Raw genomic sequence first — 23345 nt, 5'->3', positions numbered from 1 at the left:
GACCTCTCCAGATGCCAAGCCTACTGGCAAGAGTACATGTCACAGTTTGACCTTACCATTCAGTATGTTCAGGGAGAGTGCAATGTTGGTGCTGATGCCCTGTCTTGCCACTCAGATGATGTGCCTCCTGTGGCTGCTGTGTTGACTGTTGAGGTCAACAAGTCACTCACTGTGGAGATCTTAAAGGGGTACACAGAGGACCCATTCTGCAGATGACTCTTCTCCTTGCTTGACTCACTCCCTGGCTTACAGGAATGTGATGGTCTGCTGTACCTTGCAGGCCATCTGGTGGTTCCTCATGTTCACTCACTTCACAAGCACTTCTTCCACCTTGCCCATGATGCCTTAGGTCACTTTGGCACTGACAAAACATATGCAGCACTTCACAACTCGTTCTACTGGCCCAATATGTGCTGTGACCTGGCATCTGCATATATTCCTTCCTGCACCCAGTGCATGCATAACAAGTCTCCGACTACAGCCCTGGCTGGCCCCCTACATCCCTTACCAGTCCCTGATGCTTGTGGGGACTCAGTGGCCATTGATTTTATTGGCCCCCTCCCAGAGAACCATGGGTTCAATATGATCATTACCATGACCAACCGCCTCAGTGCCAACATGCGTCTAGTCCCTTGTCATAGTTCTATTACTGCTTCAGAGTTTGCAGCACTCTTTTTTGATCATTGGTATTGTGAGAACAGCCTCCCCTTGGAGGTTGTATCAGATTGCAATAAGCTTTTTGTCTCTTGCTTTTGGAAGTCCCTTCACAAGTTGATGGGTGTTAAGCTCAAAATGTCCTCATCCTACCATCCTCAAACAGATGGAGCGAGCGAATGCACTAACAAGACAGTCAACCAGTGTATTCACTTCCATGTTGAGCACAATCAGAAAGGCTGGGTCAAGGCCCTGCCCCATGTACACTTCCACATTATGAACACTATTAATAACAGTACAGGTTTCTCACCCTTCCAGCTCCATCTTGGTCACTCTCCCCACCTCCTGCCCCCCATATCTACTCCAGATGTTTCAGATGGGGAGCATGCTGAGACTGAGCATACCAATGCAGCCACCTTCCTGATGCATCTGGAGATGGATGTTCTTGAGGCCTGTGACAACCTTCTTGCAGCCAAGGCTGCCCAGGCCCATGTGGCAAATCGTTGCCACATCTCTGACCCAAGATTTTCAGTCAGGGACAAGGTTTGGCTATCTACAAAACATCATCGTCATGAGTATATTACTAATGGTACAAATCATGTAGCAAAGTTTATGCTGCATTATGACGGCCCATACACTGTCTTGGCAGCTTCTCCTGAAACATCCTCCTACACCTTGGACATGCCCCATGCTGCCAATGCATGCACCATGTTTCATGCCAGTCAACTATGTGCCTTCATGCCCAACAACACAGCACTTTTCCCATCCCATGAGTTACCTTGCCTGGGCCCTGTTGTCACTGCAAACAGGCAGTTGGAGAATTTGATTGAGCGAATTTTGGATGAGAAGCAGTCTGGATGGATGAAGAAATACCTGGTGTGGTGGTTGGGGTATGGTCCAGAGGATGACAAGTGGCTGATGAAGAAAGACTTGGAGGATTGTGAAGCATTGGATGTTTGGGAAAGGGAACACCCACCTTGATAGGTTGGAGGTCGAAACAGAGGATGAGGAAAGAGCAGGAGAAAGTTGCGATGAAGGAGGCTAGGATGATGAAGCATGGTTACTCATGCAGCTCACACACTCACCCCCCCGTTGCTCCTTTTTTATGGGTTGGGAGGGTGTAAGCATATGCTTACTACTGACACACCACTCATGCTCACATGTTGCTCATGCTAACACATCATGGTATCATGTCTCCTATCATGTCCCCATCTGGGCATGCAGATCCCCCCTGTGTTGTGCTGTTTGTACACCCTGGGGTATATATACTGGTGCTGCCTGTGTGTATGGGTCATATCTCTCTTTTCTCTCTTTTTCTCTCTCTCTCTCTGCAATTGCTCTGTATCAGCATATATGCTAGGTTGTCTAATCCACATGCCTGTCCATGTTCTGTTGTGGTTGTGATTGTTGAGTGTGCTCACCCCTTTGTGGTGAGTTCCATCTCATGGCATACAGTATGACAACCACTCCAGAGTATCCCAAGCACCCAGAGCTTTATATGGACACACTCATCCTCCTAGTCAGCATTGTTTGTATAGTTCCTCTGCTACTCTTACCCTTTGATTAGGTGGAAAATTGTTTGTTCAAGGTTCCCAGGAAGCCACTGGAAGAGGAGTTAGTGATCTTCAGAGACATGTTTCGCATCCCACAACCCAAAAATGAGATGATAGAGGGCCAGGATGACACAAGACTGGTGGTCTTACATGGCATCTCCAAGGATGAATTTGAATGCCTGTTGAAAGCTCTATTATGCAGGTAAGATAGTCCTGTATCTGATTTTCAAAGTGTGGCATGTTGACTATGAATTATCCACACCAGACAGCGTGGGCAAAATAAGAGCCTAGTACTTCACTTTACCAGCCAATGGATATCTGTCCTCAAGTTATCCACGATGTGGGAATGTACAAGCCTCCGTGCGGCAGCCATATCTTGGTTGGATAGTAACAGTGCGACTCTTGGCCATGTCGAGAAGGCTGCGCTCGCCATGCAATATGACATCAAGGCTGGCTACTTCCTTCTCTTCTCGCACTGGCCCAAAGACACAATCCAATTAGTGTAGAGGAAGGTAGGCATCTGGGTATTGAAACGGCACTGAAGTTGGCATCGGTGCGGGAGGGGCTTCGGCTGGAGAGACTGTATGCACTTCAACCATTTCGACCGTACAACGGCGGCGGGGAGGGTTCTAAACTTGTTGTCAGTGACAGGGACCCCACAGCTACACGACTGGACTTCACACCCATGATACAGAAGGTTTTCGAACTATAAGTGTAGGACTTCAGTACATATGTCATATAATAGATTTGAATGATAAACAAGGTGATTATGGGTCATCTGTGAGAGCCTCGTTCCAGTGGTAGGTATTCCCTAACCATGCGAGCAAGTACGGACTGTATGACAAAATCGAAATGCTATTTGTTTGTTTCGTTTTATGCTCGAAGATCGTGTAAGGCACAATACACGGAATTGTAATTGTTTCAGAGGGGCCACTTGTACAGAGAGTAGGTGGTTCATGCACGACAACTATGACAAAATTTGAGCACTTGGGCACTCCCTACCTAGGACACAACTACCATGAAAGGAACCGTACAACCCGTATCCTGCTCCTGCCCCTGGTATCTAAGGAAATAGATCTGATACACTCTCGAAGGTGACACTCTCGGGAACCTTTTCGAAAATACCGTGCTATAAGCACAAAAATCAAAACATTCCGTAAATAGCGCACGAAAGAAGACAGTGATACGCACATTGCGGTTAGCCTTGCGTTTGGACTGTTTCCCCCACTTATCCTTACAGTATTGTTCAAACTCGTTGAGGGGTGCAATGGTCGGCTTCCAAGAAGTTCCAAATGCTTGCTTGAGCGTATCGAGGGTGAGCATGTATTGCGGCCTCGTAAGCGTTGTGGGGGCATAAAGGATGCTCTCGTGGAACACCATGCCTGGCTTGATCGCACCACCTTGCAAGCGTGTCTGAGGTTGAATGAATCGCTTCAAGTCGCCAACCAACTCCACATATCCATTGCCAGGTTGCGCTGCTCCCCACGGATCGGGCTGAGGCTGCGCAATCTTCTCAATAAACGAAGTATCAATGTTGATGAAGGACTTGATCTCTCCCTAGTTACGAGCCGTCCTATGTGAGGTGACTCCACAAAATCCTGGAGAATCATACGCACCACCATCCAGAACAATGCCAAGTCAGAGAGGTCGTGCTTCTCATAACCTCCACCAACATCACAATGGGAACCGGGAAACCACACCTGCAGGACCCCCCGTATGTCAGATATTCGAAAGGAAGGAACATTGACAAAAGCTGACGTCCCTGCTTGATGACTTGGTTGTCGCGCCAGCCGCCCTTCGGCATCTCCCAAAGGGTGGGCGAGAAACGGTCTCGATTTTCCTGCAGAGACAGCGCATGCAGTGCAATATCGATGCTGGCAGGAAGACTGGGATCTGTTATGCCGAGTGTATCCTTGATGGGAGTAAGGGGAAATTTATAGACAGCATCAACGGTGTCCCATACGCCCACGCATCTTCGAGGAAGCGAAATTGTATCAGCAACAACAGAGAGCAAGGTCTATGGTTGATTGAATAAAATTAATTACTCACTTGATCCTGGTCTGACGCGTGCCGGATGGAATCGTCGGGTGTCGGCCTTTGGCGAGAGCAGACCAGATCTTAAAGAAGTCTCCGAGCTGCTCTCTCTCCAAGAGCCCAATACGGTCCTTTCACAAATGAATTTGAGTAAAGCAATCAGAAGATCTACTAAAGCTACTAACAATTAAACCAGATAGCTTTCGAGCTGTGTAGGCACCCCTAGTCAGGTTTGTTAATCGTCAGCAGCGGTAACAACGAAAATGACTTGCCTGGAAAATCTAGATGGCAAGGACTTGTCAGTAGTTACAAGGGACCATTTGGATCATAGCCCACCCGAAGATACATATCTCATCCCCCACTTCAAAATTCTGGGCGATGAATGCATATGCATCTCGAATCTTGCTTGCTGAAATATCATGAATATCCATTTACGCAGGTAGACACCTAACAAACTGACCCACTGCCGTGCCATAAGCCTCTGGAAAGGGGAATGGCCGCATCAGCAACTGAGACGTTCGAATCGACGGGAACAGTCACTCAACGAAGAAGCGGAGCTGCGCCCGCGAAGTTACCATTAAAATCGGATTCAGAGCCGACCCCGCTCAAGTAAAGGACTATTTGACGCTTCGGCTTATCACCACTGGTTTTTTATGTATAGCTAGTTGAAATGGGATCTCATCTCTGAAGCAGCGACATACGCAGAGGTCTGTAGGATGGCTCGCGCTAACGTGGGCATGAGCATTCGAATAAGCCGAGTTTCTCTGATTGTCAGAGGTGACTTACAAAGGCGCAGAACGTTGGTAGCAAACTGGCGTGGTGCATGTACTGGTGCGACAAAACGAACGTCAGACCTGCTGCGTCAAGACCAGGGAAACACAGCACACCTTCAGTACCTGTGAGAGTTCCGTCTGCGCCGGTACCGTCGCAGAAAACAAGCAGCATCTTGGGACTGGGAGGAGACATAATGACTGATGCGCGTAAGGTGAAGGACTCGGAGGACCTGGGGGATTAGGTGTTGTCCTAGGGTAGTATTTATGCATTCCGAAGTTGGTCAGGTTTCCCTTGGATTGGCAGATAGGCAGGAGATCGGTCTGACATGTAACCCCTGGTGGCGAGCTAGATTCTGAGAGAAATCTTTGAACGAAGGCCGCGGAAGTTATTGTTGCTCCGAGCGAGGAACGAAAGGTGACTTGGACAACATTCTACCTGTCAAAGGTTCTGAGAGAAAGCTTGAACGGAAGCCGCGGAAGGTTTTTTCGCTCCGAGCGAGGAACGACAGGTGGATTGGAAGTCCCCCCCACTTGTCACTGTGACATTGCCGCCGGCATTTGTTTTGGTCAATACATGTATGTTCCTGTGGCTGTGTTGGATCGCAGAAGTCTCTTGTTTTCTTCGACCCGATAATAGAACTTCGCAATCAACGAAATATTCAGGTCCTCCGTCCTTGATGCTGTTACTGAGGGCGTGAGTCCACCGTTGGTGTTCTCCCTCCAGGGCCTTCGCCAGGCGTCCCTCCAATGGCTTCTCCACTCCACGGTATGCCTGGATTCCCTCCCGGGTATGTCTTGCCGTGTGGCTTTTATCGTTGTGCATAGCTAATTCTATTTTCCAGTCCCCCACCCCCTAGCTTCCTTATGCCACCTCCTGGTCTGCTGCTGCCACATGGAATGTTTCCCTCAGGTGCACCACCATTCCTTCCCGTCCGCCTCTTCCACGCCCACCAGGGTTCGTCCTTCCCGCCGCCACAGCACCACAACCACCGACGGTGTCTCTTCCACCACCACTTGTACTTTCCAATCCTGCTTTCGAGCAGACGCATGGTCCTTTCAAGAAGACCGACCTGAAATATCCGGATCCCAGCTTCTCAGTATGTACTGCGTTTTTCACTCTAATTTCGTCTGTTTTGGCCATGGCTTGCTCACCGCTCCACTCTTTCCCCCCTTGTCCTTATGCATATAGGAAGAGAGGTGTGTACGCATCGCGAAGCACTGCTTTGCCAGCGATGCAACGAATAGGACACCATCACAAGATCAAATGCCCAGTGGCACGGAAGAGTTTCGCAGGAAGAAACGTGCTCGCGCAGAGGATTTCCTCTACCTATATATGTACGTGCATACACACTCTTGCAAGCGGAGTGGGGGATATGGTGTTTGGTCAATCTTGTTTGGTCGTGTTGGGTCATTTCGTGCAAGTCTCCTTGTTCTCTTTCGTTTTATCTTTCCAGCTAGGCTTGATCTGCTGCAACGGGTGGTGATCATAAGTGTTGGGAATGGTAACGGTATGGAAAAAAAGAGTCGGTTGGTGGAAAGAAACTTACCGGTCCGTCCCATCCAGCCACCTCACGCGAGTGTCCACACTCATGACTTCCTTTTTCCCTATCACATATTCCACCCATCACCATCGCCCTTGTGTGCGACGAACCCAACGTCCTATGCGCTGGAAATTGCTACAGTGGGGGTTGCGGTTCTCGGTGCGGCGCCTGTCCTCGTACTGTTCTCTTGACCATGCTTCCCTCTCCCTTCCCTTTCGTCTCACACACCAACTCTCCCAAGCTCCTCTGTCATTCTGCATTATCCTGCGGCGGTATCAGAACACTTATACAAACGGACCAGAAAAGGTTTGTCTACACATGCGGTCGATCATCTTTTTCTCGTTCCATCTCGCTTTTTATTTCATCTATACGTTTTTCTTTACCTGCCCACTTTGAAGATCGCAAGTTACAGCAAACAGATGCCAACGGGGATCAAGGTTGATGTGAAGATATGTTTTGTTGTTGCATGAGTGTGCGTTTGGGTGAGGAGTCTGGTCGAAAAACAGGTGGGAGCCAAGTCAAGCAGCTATCACCATGTGTCGCACTACCAATGCAAGTATCCTACAGTATATTGGAGTCTTTGTCACACATTTGCCAACAATACATGTGTCGTTATGCAGCTACATGAGGTACGAAGGTCCGAGTTTGCAGAGTAGAGATCGTGCTGTGGGACTCTCGGTGATTAGGAAACTCCCCACTTCGGATGAAGATATACTTTTCCTGGGCGACGACGTCACCGACAAATGTCGTACCGCTGGTCGTAAACCCACAACGCCTACTTGTAGATTCGACGAAGGTCTGGAACTGCTTGGAATTGCGACTGTGGTTAGAGGTGCTGGAATGGAATGGATCAAGGTTCGTCGTGGGGTGGGCCCCCTGTAAGGTGATGGGTTGTTGGTAGGGGTAACTGACTGGCTTTGCACTGGGAGCGTCAGCTGGCGTTGAGCAAGTATAAGCGGCAGCAGTGGCGGTCGAGCGTGTGATGAACGATTTGATGTATTAGGCCCAAAATCCGACGACCCACGTGAAATCGAAAACCGCCCCTCCCTCATTTCCGGGTCCATAAAGGGCAGTACTGATGGTTGTGCCGAAGAGGGAACAACTTTACGTGAGTCCACGTTGTCAGGTATCCTAGACTGCATATACGCCACGATGGCAAAGTAGACGCTATAGAAATGTGCTGTTTCCACGAAAATCGGATACGCAACAATTTGCAGGTAGACACCGCTTATAGATGGCTGGAGTGATCCAGCATGCCACGGCAGTGTATGCATTCAGGAGCTTGCATACGCCCATGTCGTCAGCAGCTGGCCGGGGGAACTGGGTAAGGTACGATTATCGTGGGCACGGCAACGCTGTGGAGTTTGATCCGGGCGTTGAATCTGGGGACTCCAGCATCTGAATGCAACAGTAGCGCCTGGTGATGATCTCAGGATACACTCTGCACTGCGCTGATGCCACACACCTGTCTGCAGAACAACTACCAACAAGAGACGCGTGGCATCTAGCCATATTCAAAAACTCATGTATCAATCTACGAAACATCAGTCAGCACAACCACATGGAAAACAGGCCTGCTTACGACTCACAAGACAGGTAGGATGAAGATGGTCACTGTGTTCGTGAGCATGAGCAGGAACGTCAATGATTCTAATACGGCAATTCAGCCGTTTCAAGTGCGGACGATTTTGTTAGGGAACATACGGGAAGTGGTGTCTCAGATGGTCCAGCGAGTGAATATCTGGACGGATACAAGCATTAGCTAGACCAGGACCAGAAAGACGATGCAGGCTGAAACAAATGGATGAACGTACGACGGGTTGGATATCACCAGACTACGCACCGAATGCGATGGAGCGAACGGTGAAGAACATAGGAAAAGAATCCAAGGCCATTGCGGGGTCATCAAATGTGTGATATTCCAGCAATCAGCGTGGAGGAGAGGACGCCTGGACGGGCAGTGGTGACGAGGAGAGGGAAAGCCGTGCGTCCTCGTCTTATGCCTTTGTTCGCTCTCTACTCTAACCATTACAGCAGTTTGCAGTACCGAGGGTACCAGCCAAACACAACAAAACTCATAGGTATCCTAGATAAAATATATATCTCAAATATTTCACTCAATTCTTGATGGATCTGAAAGAAATTTTGATATTCTGAATCAGCATTATCAGCTCTAGGGGATGATGTAGAAATCATGATGAAATAACTGCTATTTTGGACAGGAAAAAATACTTGGTCATTCTGAGCATATAACAACAATTGTGAGTGATTTACACATTTCTATGGCTGGAAATGCCTCTAGCCATGATCTATACACTGGTGGATGAGTGAACCATGGTGAAAATCCAGTGGTTCTTCCATTGTTTTGTACCAACAGAGAGCAATCTGCACTCCAAATGGTGCCAATCATGTAACAAAAATTGCTCACTCCACATTGCATATTTTTTTTACAAAAGTTTCAGATCCATAAAGCCCTTCAAAATACCTAGGGAACAGTATCATACTAGAAATGCACTTTGTTTTGCACTTGTTGAGGTAGTTGTCCATGCCTGTCTTTGTGTGTGAGTTATGTGTGCTGACTAATCAAGTCAGCCACCTTGACACACAAGCATGTTTTACTGTGGTACTGGCCTGTGAGCATGTGTGAGTGATTTCCATATGGCATGCAGAAGGCACTTTTCTAGTTGTACCCACAGGCAATACTCTCGAGATCTCAAGCAGCAAATTGTCTATCAAGCTCATGTACTTGGTCAGACCACAACTTCTATTGCCATTTCACTTGACATGTCACTTTGAGTCATTCAATGTGTTCTCAAGATATACCATGAAACTGGTGAAGTTGTCAATGAACAACAAATGGATGGGTGCATACCTTTGATGTCTGAAACAGCAGTAGAGGTATGTCTAAATTGTTCTAACATTGGAAATAGCATTGAGAGCTGATCATATCCATATCTTAGTTCATGCTGGTGCTTCTTGAACATTCCCCCAACCTCTATCTTGAAGAAATTCAGCAATAATTACTCTTGCTTCACAACATCAAAGTCTCTATTGCAACAATATGGCATACACTCAAGCATTTGGGTCTGTCTTCAAAAAAGGTATGACACATACATATGCTTTGATCTCAATTTTCAGACACTGATGTCATCATATTTTAGCTGTCTTGAATTGCCAGTGAGCACAGTGAGGAAGCATGTTGCAAGTTCACCATGGCAATTGGTGAAGACTCTCCTGACCACATTGCCTGTATTGATGAAAACACTGTGAATGTACTTATGATGTTTTGTCTGAATGGATGGAGCCATTTGTCATATCCATGACTCTCAGACTCAATCCTGGTCCAGTCCAGACCCCTAGCCCCTATCTCTGGTCAAGCCTGGTCCTAGTCCAGCCTAGAAAACCCAACTCTGGCCCTAGATAACCCAATTCCAGCCTGAATAACTCAAGTCCAGTCTTTTACCCCTATCTCTGGTCCATTCTGGCCTCCCAGCCTTGCACTGCTCCACCCTGGTCCTCCCAGGTCCATGTCTGGGTCACCTGGACATAACTCCAGTCTGTTTCCCATTGTTTGTACTAGATTTAGTCTAGTCCCCTTTGCTGATCTTTGCTTACTGTACAAACTTGTGTTTGACTCTGGTTATGCCTAGTCACCCTAGACTTTAACTATTAGTCTTGGCACAGCCTCCATGGCTTTCCACACCTTGCTAATCATCTCACTAATAGCTTATTAACAAGTGTGGCTCTATGTTTGTTACCCCAGACTGGCCTTGTGTATTTAACCCATGTACATACTTTGTGGTACTCCAGTCAGAATATCAATTTAGTATTACCCTCAACTCTGTACTACACCCTGAGTCTACTCTATAGCTAAGGCCAAGCCTTAAGCTATCCCTGGCCCCTGTCCTGGACCTCTCCCCAGCTTGCATAAGGGTACAGCACATAAGCTGAGACCAAGGGAGGTAGATCCAACCCCAGACCAGCTTCCCCCTGCATGCACTCCAAGACTGGTCAGTTTCCCACACTACCAGTCTTGTTCCTGCACTCCTGGTCTTAAGTCCTGTCCTCTGGACTTAGCCCCTGACCTCTGGCCTCAACTCCAGTCCAACTGGACTTGGCCCCTGTCTCCCAGCCTTGACTTTGGTCACCCAGACTTAGCCCCTGTCACCTGGTCTTGAAGCCTGGTCACCCAAGGATACACCTATACTTAACAGTATATTCTGACTCACACTTGTGCAAGCCATTGCATCATGTCTAGGTCCTGCTCTAGAGCCCCTACCCATGACCTTGCCCATTGGGACCCATTGGGCTACCTCTCATCTGACTCCAGAGCCCAACCCAGAGACCCCTGCTAAAGCAGAGAGGTAACTGGTGCCCCTCAGCACTCTGCACACCCCTGGCACTATGTTCCTAGTGGTCAAAACTTAATGCATCCACTCCCTCACTCCTGCCCTGCCTGCCACTCATTTCTTCCTGACTCCAGACTGGCCATGTCAGCCCCTGAGCTGGACTTACCATCTGGACTCACCACCAACCTGGACTCATGCTTGAGCCCACTTCCAAGTCAGAGTTAGCCTCTGGACTTGCCCCTGAGCTGGCCTCAACAACCAGACTCACTTCTGTTAGCTCCCCCAAGCTACCCCTGACCCCTGGCTGGTCACCTCAGTCTTCATCTTGGTCCTTATCTCAGTCATCCCAGCACTTTATCCCAGCAGTCTAGGTCCAGTTCCACTGTAGCTGGATACTGTGATCATATCACTCATTTGACCTCCTGACCCCCTGTGATATTGTTCTCTGGACCTCTGTGCACCTTTGGTGCAGCCCCCAGGACCAGACTTGGCCAGTCCTGGTCCTCAACACCTTCCCTGTTCCCCATTGGCACTTGGCCTTCAGTGGTTTTTGGGTCTGGTCTCCACCCTTGGCCTTTGCTAAACTAGCCTTGGAGCCCTGGACCCCCTTTCCAGTCTCCAGATGGTCTGTTACTGGCCTTCCCAGCCTTGGGTTGGCTTGTCCCCAGAACTGAAGTAAGACAGGGTACAAGTAAAGGAAAGCCACATGACAGTGCATACACAAGAGACAGGCCAGAACAGGGGCTGAGGGTATACCACTAATGTAAAGGGAACAGAGACTGTGGTAAAAGGAAAGAGTCCTAAAAGAAAGGAAGTGACCAGAGCACAGCAGCCATGGGTATAGCATCATGTGAGAGGGAGTGAGGGCATGGGAAGGTAGCATGTGAACAGTGGCATGTTTGAGAGGCCTGGGAACATAACAACAGTTGTGGAATGGTTGATGATAGTGGTTTACACATCTAAGGAATGTAGATTCCTCACACCTGTGGGGGACTTAGATGCTGACTGTCCCTGGTCAGCCACATGGCATGGAGGATGTAAATAACTCAGCCACTTGGTGATGGCAAAGGTGTAGTGCCAAGGATTCAAGAACACTGGTGGATTCTGCATAGAAGTGAAGGAAGTGTGGTGCCAAGGAACACAAGAAGACTGTTGAATGCCACATATAGGCATCTGGACTGATGACATAAGGCACCTCATGGCTGCTAAGTGTATATTTGTTAGTGCATGGCTCAAACCTTTGCATCATTCTGATTCTTTCCCCCTCATCAATCATCTCTCTTACTTGTACCATGTCTGCCAACCATGCCCCTCATCTCTCGCAACTTGTACATGCTCCAACCCCAGATCCTGTGGAAGCTGAAAGGGCTTCATTAAGAGAGCAGCTTGTGGCTGCATCAGCAGGGCTCATGGCAGAGGCAAAATGTGCACCTGATGACTGGGAGGACATGCAGGAGGAGAAGGCAACATGGCTGAGTCACTGGGAGGAGAAGACAGTAAGTGGTTTGTTTGGTGACTTGGCTGTGCAACATTGATGAGCCAGCCACAGGTGGTATTGATGCCCCTGGTTAAGTGAGGGAAGGTGCTCAGGGTTTCCATATGGGTCAGTGCAGAAGATGCTCCCATGCTTGCAGAGGCCAATGATCTTTATGAATGGTGGGCCACAGAAGAAGCCAAAGCACATGTGAAGGCAGAGCAGGACATTCAGATGGGGGAAGAGACTGTGGTGGAGCTTGGTGAGGATGGTGCAGTGAAGATGTCACATGTGGAAGTTCTGCAGCCAGCTCACAAGGTAAGTCGCTGTGGGCACATTGTTCAGTCTCATTGACACTGCAACCACACAGTGGTCTTGGCAGACCATTGCTGAAAGTGATGAAGAGCCTACCTGGCCAAAGATCTGTATCCCAGCCACAGGTACAATCACCCACAAGGAGCCATGCATGCAGTGTGCCCTGAAGAGGATCTCTTGTACCAGAACATTGGGCAAGACCTGTGATGCATGTGTGAAGATCAAGCAGGGCTGTGAAAAGTCAAGCAAAGTGGCAGGCAAGAAGGCACAGGTGGGCACATCAGTTGGTAAGTAGTGGTTGTGTCTTGATGCATCTGAGGCTATCCCACTACAGTGCAATCCATGAAGGCCCCTAAGGCCAGTCCATTGAAGTGGGGTCATGACAATGATGATGATGACATTGTGGAGGTGGTCCAGAGCAGGGCCCATGGAAAGGGCAAGGCACCAGTGCATGGTGGATTGGGTGACAAGACTGCCATGGCCTTGTCTCGAGCACTGACAACAGGGAGGGCTGAGGCTGTGGCTTTGCACACAGCCACCATGTGTCTGCAGGTCTGCCTCAACCAGCTCATGGAGACCATGTAGTTTGTAGACTTGTTCTTGCATCCTGTCCCATTTTTGCTGCAGCCTGCACCTTACATGCAGAAAAACATATCATGCTGGCCTGTTCTGTGTGGTTGTGAAGCAAGGTACCACAAGAGACTTCTGTCTGCTCAGCAGGGAACTGGCCCTGAACTGGTTGCAGTATTGTAGAGTGCATGGGGTACCACCTGACTTGTCTGCTTCATGCAGCTTTCAACTGCTCTCAGCAGTAAGTCCTTGTGGAATGGTCTTGATGGTAGGATGTGATGGATTCTTGAAGAGAGAACAAAGGGACTGTTTATTGGGTAACTGGGATGGTCTTTGGGTATCAATTGCAAGGAGACAGAAGAAGAACTGAAAGGAAAATAGATCAAGGCATACATGCTGACTGCACATTCAAAGAAGAAATGCATGGGGTAGTTGCAGGTATCTGTGGTATATAGTGGCCAAGGATGGCATCAGCAAGACTAGTAAGAGAGATAGGAGAAATGTTGTTTTAGCTATATACTTATTTTTGTTATGTTTCTGGATGGTTTTTGACTTTTTGTTAGCAGTTTTTATGTTTTTTGTGTGAGGACTAGCTATCAGTAGAATTACCAGACAAAACCCAGGGTAAAACAGATAAAAGGAAATGAACTATGTTTGGTATCAAGTGGTGTGCAGGTCACCCCTGTGGGGGACTTTGAATGCTGACTGTCCCCAGTCAGCATGGGGAAAGGAACAAGGGTAGCAGAAGAGGCCACAGAGGCAGGTGAAGCTGCAGAAGGAGGTAGGGGTATTGTCAGAGGAGAGGGTATGGAGGCAAGTAGGAAGGAAAGAAGGGGAGGGCATGATGGATGGGCTGTGGGTCCCAGAAAGGGCAGATAGTCAGCTGACTGAGGCAAAAGCCTCTACCTTGTCATCAGTGGGGTCATCCTCAGTCTCCTCAAGAAGGTGGTCTAGTTCTTCATCATATAACCCAGTAATATGAGTCATGGTCATGTGGGTTTGAGACCACAGGTGGTAGGGAAGTAGGCAGAATGCAGTGAAGTGGAGTCTCAAGATGGAGCCATCCAACTCAGCCAGCAGGTATGAGCCCCCAGTGGTCCAATGAAGGATGACCATGGGGCCAGTGTACTGTGGCTTCATCTTCCAGTTCAGTTCTTTCTCTACACAGGAGTTGCAAATGAGCATGAGGGTGCCAGGAGTGAAGTTATGGTCTTTAATGCGATGCTGAAAGGTGGCTTCGAACTGCTGGATAGACTGGAAGCATGCACAGAGGACATTATCATGGACCTGGTCTAGGTCATCCTGACACTTCTGTAACTGGCACATGTGCCAAGCAATCAGTTCTGTGGTAGTCAGTGGTGTCGCATCATTGTGGGATAGGGGCAAAAGGAAAGTAGCCTCAGCAAGGTTGAATGGGAACAGCAGTTCAACACCATGTACCATGAAATAGGGGGATAGACCCATGGACTTCAAGATGGTGACTTGCTCAGCCCAGAACACAGAGTGTGCAACAGTGTGCCAGCAGCGGTCATTGTTCTCACAGCTCTTCATGATAGCCTTGTGCACATCATGGTGGCAATGCTCCACAATGCCATTAGCCTGAGAGTTGTAAGGAGAGATACAGATGTGATGGATAAGATATTGCACAGCTAGGGCATCTAAGGCTTAAACAAATGCAGGACCATTGTCAGTGACAATCTTGGCAAGCAGACCCCAGTGGCATAGAATGTCCTCAAAGATGAAGGACATGAGTGTGGTACTATTTTCTGCACACAACATGTGCCACTTGGGATATGAGGTGAGCATGCATCGAGCCTGTACTATGTGGCAGTAGCCACCAGCTTTGGGCATTAGCATCATGTCAATGTGAGCTTTATGAAACAGGCCCCCAATCATGGGCACAGTGGGAGGGATATGAAGCTTCTGTGTTTGGTGGATCTGGCATTTGTGACAAGTGCAAACATACCACTTCATGTCCTTGACAAGCAGAGGCCACCAAAAGTGAAGGAGAAGGTGGGTGCAGACTGTGAAGACACCTTTGTGTCCAAGGTTGTCATGCACTTCTTTGATGAGACAATACTGCTTGGACCCATTGATGACTAGCTGGTGCCATCTGTGTGGTTCCCTATGCCATAAGTTACCATCTAGGAGGAAGAAGTGGCTGGCCAAATTAAAGAAAGATGAGTACTGCACATCAGTAAGGTCAGGAGGTCGCTCACAGGTTGCAAGGAATGTGCAGATCATTTCTATCTTTGCCTCACATGCCCAAGCTTTTGCAGACCATGGAATGGCAGGGTTATCAGGGGTATTGGAAGGGTTATCAGCATGAGCAGTCACAGAGAATGTGAGATAGAAGGATGCAGGTGGTGGGAGGCTTGCCTGATGGTAAGTGGGTGGCAGTAAGGAATGATGATCTTGATTGGAAAGGGATGTAGGAGGCAGGCAGTCATTGACAGCCTCTGTAGAGAAAGAGTAAAAACAGTCTAGCCAATCCTCATGGTCATCACCCTCAGGCAGGTTGAGTTCCAACTGTGGATGGCAGGACAAGCTGTCAGGGCTGGCATGCCTGTCTGTGGGAACATGCACAAGTTTGAACAAGAAGAGGAGGATGCCAGCAATCCACTGATTGATCGTTGTGTTAGGCTGCAGATCCAGGTTATTTATCATGCCCCTGATATACTTTGCATCTACCTCCACAGTGAAGTTAGTGAGACCAAAGATGTATACACACAATGTGCAGAAGGGGCTGTACAACTCAAGCTTAGCCTGGGAGTAATGGCTTTCCACTTCATTGAGGGTAATGGATCCAAAGCAACTAGGGTATCATTTTCCATCTTTGCCAAGCTGATAAAGGATGTAGCCAACTGTGATGACCAAAGTGTCAACTTCTAAAGTTACTTCACAACCACACTCATAGTCAATCCTTTGGAGTGCAGGGGACTTTATGATTTCATCCTTGAGCCATTGCATGGCAGCACATTGCAGCTTGTCCCATGTGAATGATACATCTTTCTGCATGAGTGCAACTAGCAGCTGCACAATCTTGGCAAAGTCTTTGATGAAGATGTGGAGGACACCACAAACACTAAGGAAACTGCAAACTTGTGTCAGGTTGTGGCACTCAGGCCAGTTGTGGATCTTTTGTACTTTGCCTTCCTCAGGGATGCAACCTTCAAAGGTGCACTTGTGGCCAATGATCACAGCAGACAGAGCAGCTAGCATGAACTTCTTTGCTGAGACAGTGGCTCCAACATTCTGCAAATGCTGAAGGATGCAGTTAATGACTATACAGTGATTCCAGATAAATTTCTGAATCCCAGGATTCTCTGGGATAGTCTCATAGGACCTGTCTGCATGCTGATAGCAGGTGGTCTCAGATTTTATGGGGACATCATCTATGAAAGGCAAGATATGATGCGGGATCTCATCTTGGAGGACAAACACAGTATCTCCCTTGTATACCTGGACCATGTTTACATGATCTTGCAGCAGAGTAGTAAGCCAATGCAGTCCAAGTGGGGTACTGAAGGTGGTGAGGTCACAGGAATCAATGTGAAGTGCATGCTGGTCATACCCAGAGTAGAGGTCCATCATCACATACACTGCATATCCAGCAAAGGATTCTGCAAGATATTCTACAAAGGGTGGGACAGATGCATCACAGATGGTTACTGCATTTAGGGGCTGCAAGTCATGCACAAGGCAAAGAGACCTTCCATCTTTCTTTACTATGCAGAACCAGTGGGAGTGGTAAGCCACTGTAGAAGGTTCATACATGCCGGACTTGATGTGATCTTTAATCATGTCTATGACTTGGGCATGTATCACACTTGGAATAGGGATATTGTGTTGGACCCAAGGTGTGTGCAGGATTGTGGGGATCTTTGCAGGTGGGAAATAGCATTCATCTAGGTGTCCATGCTCTGTGATGTCCCAAGCAAATGCAGGCTTGTGGACTGAGATGAGCCAAGTCATGAGTTTGAGTTCTTCTGGCCAAAGCCAATCTGCAGGATCAAGGTCAAGCTCCATGGCCTGTTCAGCAGTGAAGTGGATGCCTGGAGTAAAGTCTGGCAGATGTGTAGGAAGTGGTTGGAGACCAGCAAGTGGATCATCAGGCAGGCTGTGCACAATGCAGTATTCTTCCACCATTGGGGCAGGTACCATCCAAACTTTCTTGGCAACTGGCTTGTAAATGAGAGTGCAAACTGCAGGATCTAATTGGTAAACACTGCTGAAAGTGGCTATAGCAGAGGGGTTTAGTATGGTCTGAGTGGAGGAGAGGAAAGTGAAAGCAGGCAAGGGTATTCCTGTGGGTATGTTCTGTGGTATGAGTGCCACAGGTGAAGGGAAGTTCATTGAAGTGAAGGCTAGAGATGAGACTGCAGGACTGAGGAATGGATAACAGCAGCTAAACAGGAAACAGGATGTCTTAGTAGGCTCTCCCTGACTGTTTGGTGGATCATTGATACTCAAAAACCCCATTCAACAATACTCTGGTGACTATGGCAGTGCTTGCCACACTTACAGTGCAGACAGCCCTCACACCATGGGTGCATGGGCAGAGCATACTCATGGCCATTGTTCAGGTCACAGAGAGTGATCTGCTGCCTGCCATCAGGATAGTCATTTGTTACTGCACTCATAAGGCAGATGAATGGATGCCCAAGAAGCATGTTGAAGTTGGTGTGTTCAATTACCTGAACCTGGAGCATGACTGGTCCAGCTCCAAAGTCAAGTTTCAGGTTCTCTAGAACACCTACAGTAGTGTCTGTAGACATGTTAGCAGAGGTCATAGTCATGAGATGGTTGCTGCACAATGGCAGCCCAATCTTTTCCCAGATGTGCCTAGGCATAGCAATGATTTCTGAACTGGAATCTAGTATGCAGTTGATTGTGACATTGGTCCTGGGAACCTTGGCTTTGATGCAGCAGAGTGGCAGAGTGTGGTGAGCCATGATGGATCTGTCATTGCCATGGATGACATGGTCTCCATACTCATGTGTGGTTCATTGAGGGTCACAACTGGTCAGTTCATTTACATGTACTCCCTTGTCATCATTGCTATGAACTACCTCAATCTCACTGGTGGTGACATGTTTCACCATGGTGATGTCCCTGAACTGTTTGCAAAACTCAGGGGCTACTGCAAATAGTTCCTTGACTGGCAAGGCAATACTGGTTTTGAGTACACACTCCACAATATGCTTGGGAACAGCATCATCTTCGAGAGGGAATGAGTAATGATACTGGTTCTGATTGTGAGCTGCTGGGTATGGTGTTTGTGATGGGACAACTGCTGCCATGGGTGTGGGATCCTTGTGTGCAGCTGCTGGAATGGGATTAGTTGGAGGAACATATGGTTTCACAGCAGTGGCAGTTGGCACAGGTGCAGAGGGCTTGGATGCCTGGTGAGTGGCATGTGAACTTTGAATGCCAGGGGAAATGATTTCCTCTTTGACAGTGGCTGTGCAAGGATTGACTTGTGGAGGGTTGGCAGGATGTGCTGTGGGTCATGCTGTAATCTTGACCCCATCAAAGTGGGCTTTCTTTCTGTGGGAAATGACTCCTCCCTTGTTACCTTTATCCACTTGGTAGGTAGCCCAAGCTTGAGTGACATATGATTGGAAGTCAGGGACAGCTAAGTCCATGACAGGCTCATTGACATCTTGGACAGTCTTTAAAAAGGCAGAAGGCAGGATCTCCAACTGCACATCAACCTCAGGATGAGCAACACAGAATAGATTAGTGGTGCCTTGCACAGTTGTGTTGCACAGAGCAGCAGGAGTCGCAGTGCATGCACTGGCCTGGTCTCTGTCAGCCATGACATGGTCAACAGCCTCTCTCAGTGAGTTACATTCAGGGAAGCATGGGATTCAGCTTCCATCTGCAAGATAGAGACAGTTGTCTGTACCCCTCATGATCTTACCAGCATGGATGTAGACTTCAATGAGCATGCACATCCTTGTCCAGTGGTTGGGGTCTGCACAGAAACCACAGCCAGGTCTGCATTGCTGCAGCAGGTGCTGCATCTGGAAGTTGTACTCTTGTTTAATGACAGTGCCAGCAGGTGGCACTTGCAGCATGTAAGCTGGTGAGGGAGGTGCAGCTGGCAAGGCCATGGAAGCCATCATCAGTACCATGCTATGTAGGGCAGATCCTGTCAGGAGGAACTTGGCAGCTTTAACCACTTCTGCAAGGGGGTATGGGTTGTCTGGGTGGAGGTTGGTGCAGACTATGGAGAGTCAATGATGAATACAATCTGTGATGGCTCTTAGGAAGCCATTAAGGAACATGGAGTCCCATTCTGTCTGTCTCTGGTAGCTTTTTAGTTTTAATGAGGAGGGCAGAAATCTTAGCAAATTTCTGCTGGTATTCTCTGAGGTCATCCTGGTTTCACATAGGCTTGGACTGGTATTCTTCAACAAGGTACTGCAAGTCTGCATGACAGTAGCAGTCATCACCTTTGCAGCCAGGGTACAAGCCCTTAACAATGACTATGAAGGCATCCCAGTCATTGGCCATGGGTGTGGCTTCTGGAAGTGTTTGCCAGACCTTGGCTTCTTTGAGGTCAGCATAGCAGATTGCAGCTCTGATCTTGCCATGGTCATCAAGAGCAGCAAGAGTACTGAGGAAGTCAATGTCTTCAAGGTAGTGCAGAAGCTGCATGGGGGAATCTCCACTAAATTTAGGTGAGTTTTGTGTACCACAGAGCAGCATCTGAAACTGAGGATTAGCCATTGGTGGGTTAACCTGTGGTGGTGGTGCTGGATTGGTAATGGGTGGAATGGGTATTGGTTGCAGATGTGGAGCAGTTGGTATAGCACATGAGCAGACTGGCAGAAGTGTTGGCAGGTTACTAATTGGCTGATGGGTGGTCTGCAACTGAGTGAGTGGTTGCAGCAGGGTGGAAGATGGAACTGAGAGTCTGGGTATAGATTTGGAGGCATCAAAGAGATGGGAAAAAGAGGGTGTTGGTGATGATGAATCATATGATGTGATGGGTGTTAAAGGTGATGGCAGGGTTTTGGGTCTTCAGGGAGTTGAGTGGATAAAGCCACTGGGAAAATCAGGGGGAGTGATTATGGGTAGTACCCATGGAATGTCAGTGGGTAATTGCACATGATCTGGTGTTATGGGTGAAACAGGGTGGAGGAGGTCAGAGTCTTCTGACAGGTTGAGGTTGTGAAAGTGCAGGTGTAAATTTTCTAGTTCAGTGCATTCAGTGGTGCACCTGAGCAACCTTCTGGAAGTGACAGCAGAATCCCTCACAGTGGGCTCCAGTTGTAGGAAAAGTCCAAGTAGCTGTATAATATGAGCTAGATGGCTTAGATAACAACAATAAAAATGAAGGGAACAAATTGCTCATCCCAAGGGATTCTGGACTGCTGAGACTAGATGGTGAGAGCCTGTGCTTTGTAGTGGCAGTGATTCATGACATGCATGGTGTGGTCTGTGGAGTAGTACTGGCAATGTGAGCAGTGCAAGTGGTGTGCAGAGTTCATGTACAGCAGTATGTGGAACATGTGGTGTAGACAAAGTGGAAAAGAAACTTGTGGTGACCTTCTGAGTGCCAAAAGGTGTCATTCTGTACCTAAGTACAGGACTTTATAGTCCAGGAAAACCCAGAACTGGAGTAAGACAGGGTACAAGTAAAGGAAAGCTGCATGACAGCACATACACAAGAGACAGGCCAGAACAGGGGCCAAGGGTATACCACTAATGTAAAGGGAACAGAGACCATGGTAAAAGAAAAGAGTCCAAAAGAAAGGAAGCAACTGGAGCACAGTGGCTGCAGATATAGCATCGTGTGAGAGGGAGCGAGGGCATGGGAAGGTAGTGCATGAACAGTGGCATGTTTGAGAGGCCTGGGAATATAACAACAGTCATGGAATGGTTGATGATAGGGGTTTATGTGTCCAAGGAATGTGGATGCCTCACATCATTTCTTTGGCTGGTCTCCCATCTCCTGGACTCCCTCAGCCTCTGATACCCCTTGGGTAGCTCTATGCTACTCCCCTGTCACTCATTTGGCCTTTGGGCCTCTCCCTCCTCCCAGAACTACCCCTGTCCTCTACCCTGGTGCTATGGTCTTGACCTAGCACCTCTTTCCAGTCCTTGGTGGACCTGGCCTTGGTTCTCTCTCGGTCTCCAACCCCTGTTTAACCAGCCTTGTCAACTCATTAGGAACTGAAGTATCTGGGTTGTAGGGAACTGACTAGCCCACTCAATAGGCACCTGTTGGTGGCCAAGTGTAGTGCAGTCACCTATCCCCACCTAATGCTAAGGTTTGCTAACCCCCCTGATGTCAACCCTGCCTTGGAGCATGAATTTGCTTGCAAGACAACCCCAGGCTTTAGCCCATCTGACAAAACCCTGACTTTGCTGGTCTGCTTTCCAGCTCACCCACTTGCCCTGGAACTTGTATGGTCACAAGGCCCCTTTGGGTACTAGCTAAACTCACCTTCCCCCTAACCATCACCACTGTCATCCCACCATTGACTCTGGAACTCTGGTCCTACCTGTCCTCCCAACTCCAGTCTTACTGGTTGTCTTTGACCTGCTGGTGTTCACCAGTGTTCCTGTTTCCCCTTGGGCTCTGGTTCCAGCCTTCATACCCTAATTTCTGACTCTGACACTCCTTACTATCCCTGTACCAGTCTGGCCTGCCCTGCCAGTCTCGTATCTCTGGTTTTAAAGCTTTTCCCAGCCTTGAAAAAGCTTCCCAAAACCAGTCTTGACACCTGTTAAGCCAGTCTCAGCATTCTCTGTACTTGGATTCACAACTCTGGTGGTAGGTCTCCTACTACCCATCCAGTACTCCTCTCAGTGGTTGTAGCACACACCTTGTACCCCTGTAGACTTGGGAAGTCTACCCTAAGAGGGGGATAAGGGACCTTGCTAGTGACCTGCTCTCATCCAAACCCCTGTCTGTTACCTCTCTGGTGCTCTCAGCACAACCCCACTCAGTCCCTGCATACTGGTCCTTGGTCCCCTGGCCTGGTCCTTGCATACTGAAACACTCCTGAACCACCTGCCCCAGGTTGCTCCCAGCCCCTGACATTTGTGTTGGTACTCTGGTCTCACTATCTCAGTAGTCCTTGGCCTCAGTGATTGGGTGTTCACTGGTCTCACTGGTCTCAGCCTCCTGTTGTCAGCCTTTCAGCTGGACAACCCCTAGGCCTCACCCAGTCCCCAGACCCCCTGAACTGGTCCTCCAATGACTTTTGGCCCTCAGGCTTCTTGCCACTGGAAAACCCACCACCAACCAACTCTGGACACCCCTAAACTGGACTCAACACCCAGACTCACCTTTGGCTGACACTCCTAGGCTTCATTGCACTGGTCTCATGACCTGCTGGTCCCCAGTTCATGCCTGGCTATGTCAAGTCCTCCAGTCCTTGTCCAAACCAAACTCCAGCTGTCCTAGACAGTCCCCAGTCCTTTGCTGACCTCCAGAAGCTTGTCTGGCCTGTTTGTCAAGTATGGATTCACCCTCAGGTGACTGGGCTTCAAGACTGGGTGACAGGGGCTAAGTCCAGGTGGCCAAAGTCAAGACCAGGAGACAGGGGCCAAGTCCAGTTGGATCAGAGTTAAGGCCAGTGGTCAGGGGCTAACTCCAGAGGACCAGACTTAAGGCCAGGAGCATGGGAATAAGGTTGGTAGCATGGGGAACCAGCTGGTCTTGGAGTGCACACAGGGGGAAGCCAGTCTGGGGTTGGATCTACCTCCCTTGGTCTCAGCTTATGTGCTGTACCCTTATGCAAGCCAGGGAGAGGTCCAGGACAGGGGCCATGGATAGCTTAAGGCTCAGCCTTAGCTATAGAGCAGACTCAAGGGTAGTACAGAGTTCAAGGGTAATTCTAAGTTGATATTCTGACTGGAGTGCTACAAAGTATGTACAGGGGTTAAATACATGAGGCTGGTCCAGGGTAACAAACATAGAGCTGAACTTGTTAATGAGCTATTAGTGAGATGATTAGCAAGGAGTGGACAGCCATGGAGGCTGTGCCAAGACTACTAGTTAAAGTCCAGGTGACCAGCATGACCAGAGTCAGACACAGGTTTGTACAGTAAGCAAAGAT

General features: G+C 48.6%; 4 protein-coding genes across 4 annotated transcripts; 2 read left to right on the top strand and 2 right to left on the bottom strand.

Annotated features, from left to right (window-relative positions):
* Positions 1 to 2287: 2287 nt before the first annotated feature.
* Positions 2288 to 2980, top strand: F5J12DRAFT_851105 (uncharacterized protein; the record flags this gene model as incomplete). Its single annotated transcript, XM_051746537.1, has 4 exons — positions 2288 to 2409; positions 2473 to 2600; positions 2657 to 2789; positions 2859 to 2980. The coding sequence occupies 4 exons, from the start codon at positions 2288 to 2290 to the stop codon at positions 2917 to 2919; spliced, it is 444 nt and encodes a 147-aa protein (XP_051597021.1). The 3' UTR covers positions 2920 to 2980.
* An 81-nt stretch (positions 2981 to 3061) lies between these two features.
* F5J12DRAFT_772291 (uncharacterized protein) lies at positions 3062 to 5543 on the bottom strand. Its single transcript, XM_051742263.1, has 13 exons — positions 5129 to 5543; positions 5028 to 5069; positions 4943 to 4967; positions 4787 to 4884; positions 4702 to 4722; positions 4578 to 4650; positions 4514 to 4522; positions 4427 to 4463; positions 4257 to 4372; positions 3970 to 4180; positions 3824 to 3907; positions 3399 to 3764; positions 3062 to 3336 (listed from the first exon to the last, which is right to left on the bottom strand). Exons 1-13 carry the CDS (start codon positions 5205 to 5207, stop codon positions 3271 to 3273), a joined length of 1227 nt encoding a protein of 408 aa, XP_051597020.1. The 5' UTR covers positions 5208 to 5543; the 3' UTR covers positions 3062 to 3270.
* A 1553-nt stretch (positions 5544 to 7096) lies between these two features.
* Positions 7097 to 8205, bottom strand: F5J12DRAFT_851076 (uncharacterized protein). The gene is made up of 3 exons (XM_051746536.1): positions 8145 to 8205; positions 8021 to 8089; positions 7097 to 7972 (listed from the first exon to the last, which is right to left on the bottom strand). Exon 3 carries the CDS (start codon positions 7827 to 7829, stop codon positions 7176 to 7178), a length of 654 nt encoding a protein of 217 aa, XP_051597019.1. The 5' UTR covers positions 7830 to 7972; positions 8021 to 8089; positions 8145 to 8205; the 3' UTR covers positions 7097 to 7175.
* Positions 8206 to 12196: 3991 nt separating this feature from the next.
* On the top strand, positions 12197 to 13278 carry F5J12DRAFT_895806 (uncharacterized protein; the record flags this gene model as incomplete). Its single annotated transcript, XM_051747875.1, has 5 exons — positions 12197 to 12400; positions 12454 to 12476; positions 12513 to 12696; positions 12749 to 12980; positions 13028 to 13278. 5 exons carry the CDS (start codon positions 12197 to 12199, stop codon positions 13276 to 13278), a joined length of 894 nt encoding a protein of 297 aa, XP_051597018.1.
* Between the last annotated feature and the right edge of the window lie 10067 nt (positions 13279 to 23345).

The sequence above is a fragment of the Pisolithus orientalis genome, assembly GCF_024613125.1.
Source record: "Pisolithus orientalis strain OTSU chromosome Unknown F5J12scaffold_33, whole genome shotgun sequence".
NCBI classification, from domain to species: domain Eukaryota; kingdom Fungi; phylum Basidiomycota; class Agaricomycetes; order Boletales; family Pisolithaceae; genus Pisolithus; species Pisolithus orientalis.
Note: the sequence above shows the minus strand (reverse complement) of the source record. Positions and strands in the feature narration are given on the sequence as shown.

What these genes read in the sequence shown, in the direction of transcription:
- F5J12DRAFT_772291 (XM_051742263.1), bottom strand. Translation starts at nt 5,207, where the DNA reads ATGTCTCCTCCCAGTCCCAAGATGCTGCTTGTTTTCTGCGACGGTACC. An exon ending in TACCAACGTTCTGCGCCTTT is followed by an intron (nt 4,968 to 5,027) that starts GTAAGTCACCTC and finishes TGCCCACGTTAG; the next exon opens with CGCGAGCCATCCTACAGACC. An exon ending in TGGCATTGTTCTGGATGGTG is followed by an intron (nt 3,765 to 3,823) that starts GTGCGTATGATT and finishes GCTCGTAACTAG; the next exon opens with GGAGAGATCAAGTCCTTCAT.
- F5J12DRAFT_851076 (XM_051746536.1), bottom strand. Translation starts at nt 7,829, where the DNA reads ATGCATACACTGCCGTGGCATGCTGGATCACTCCAGCCATCTATAAGC.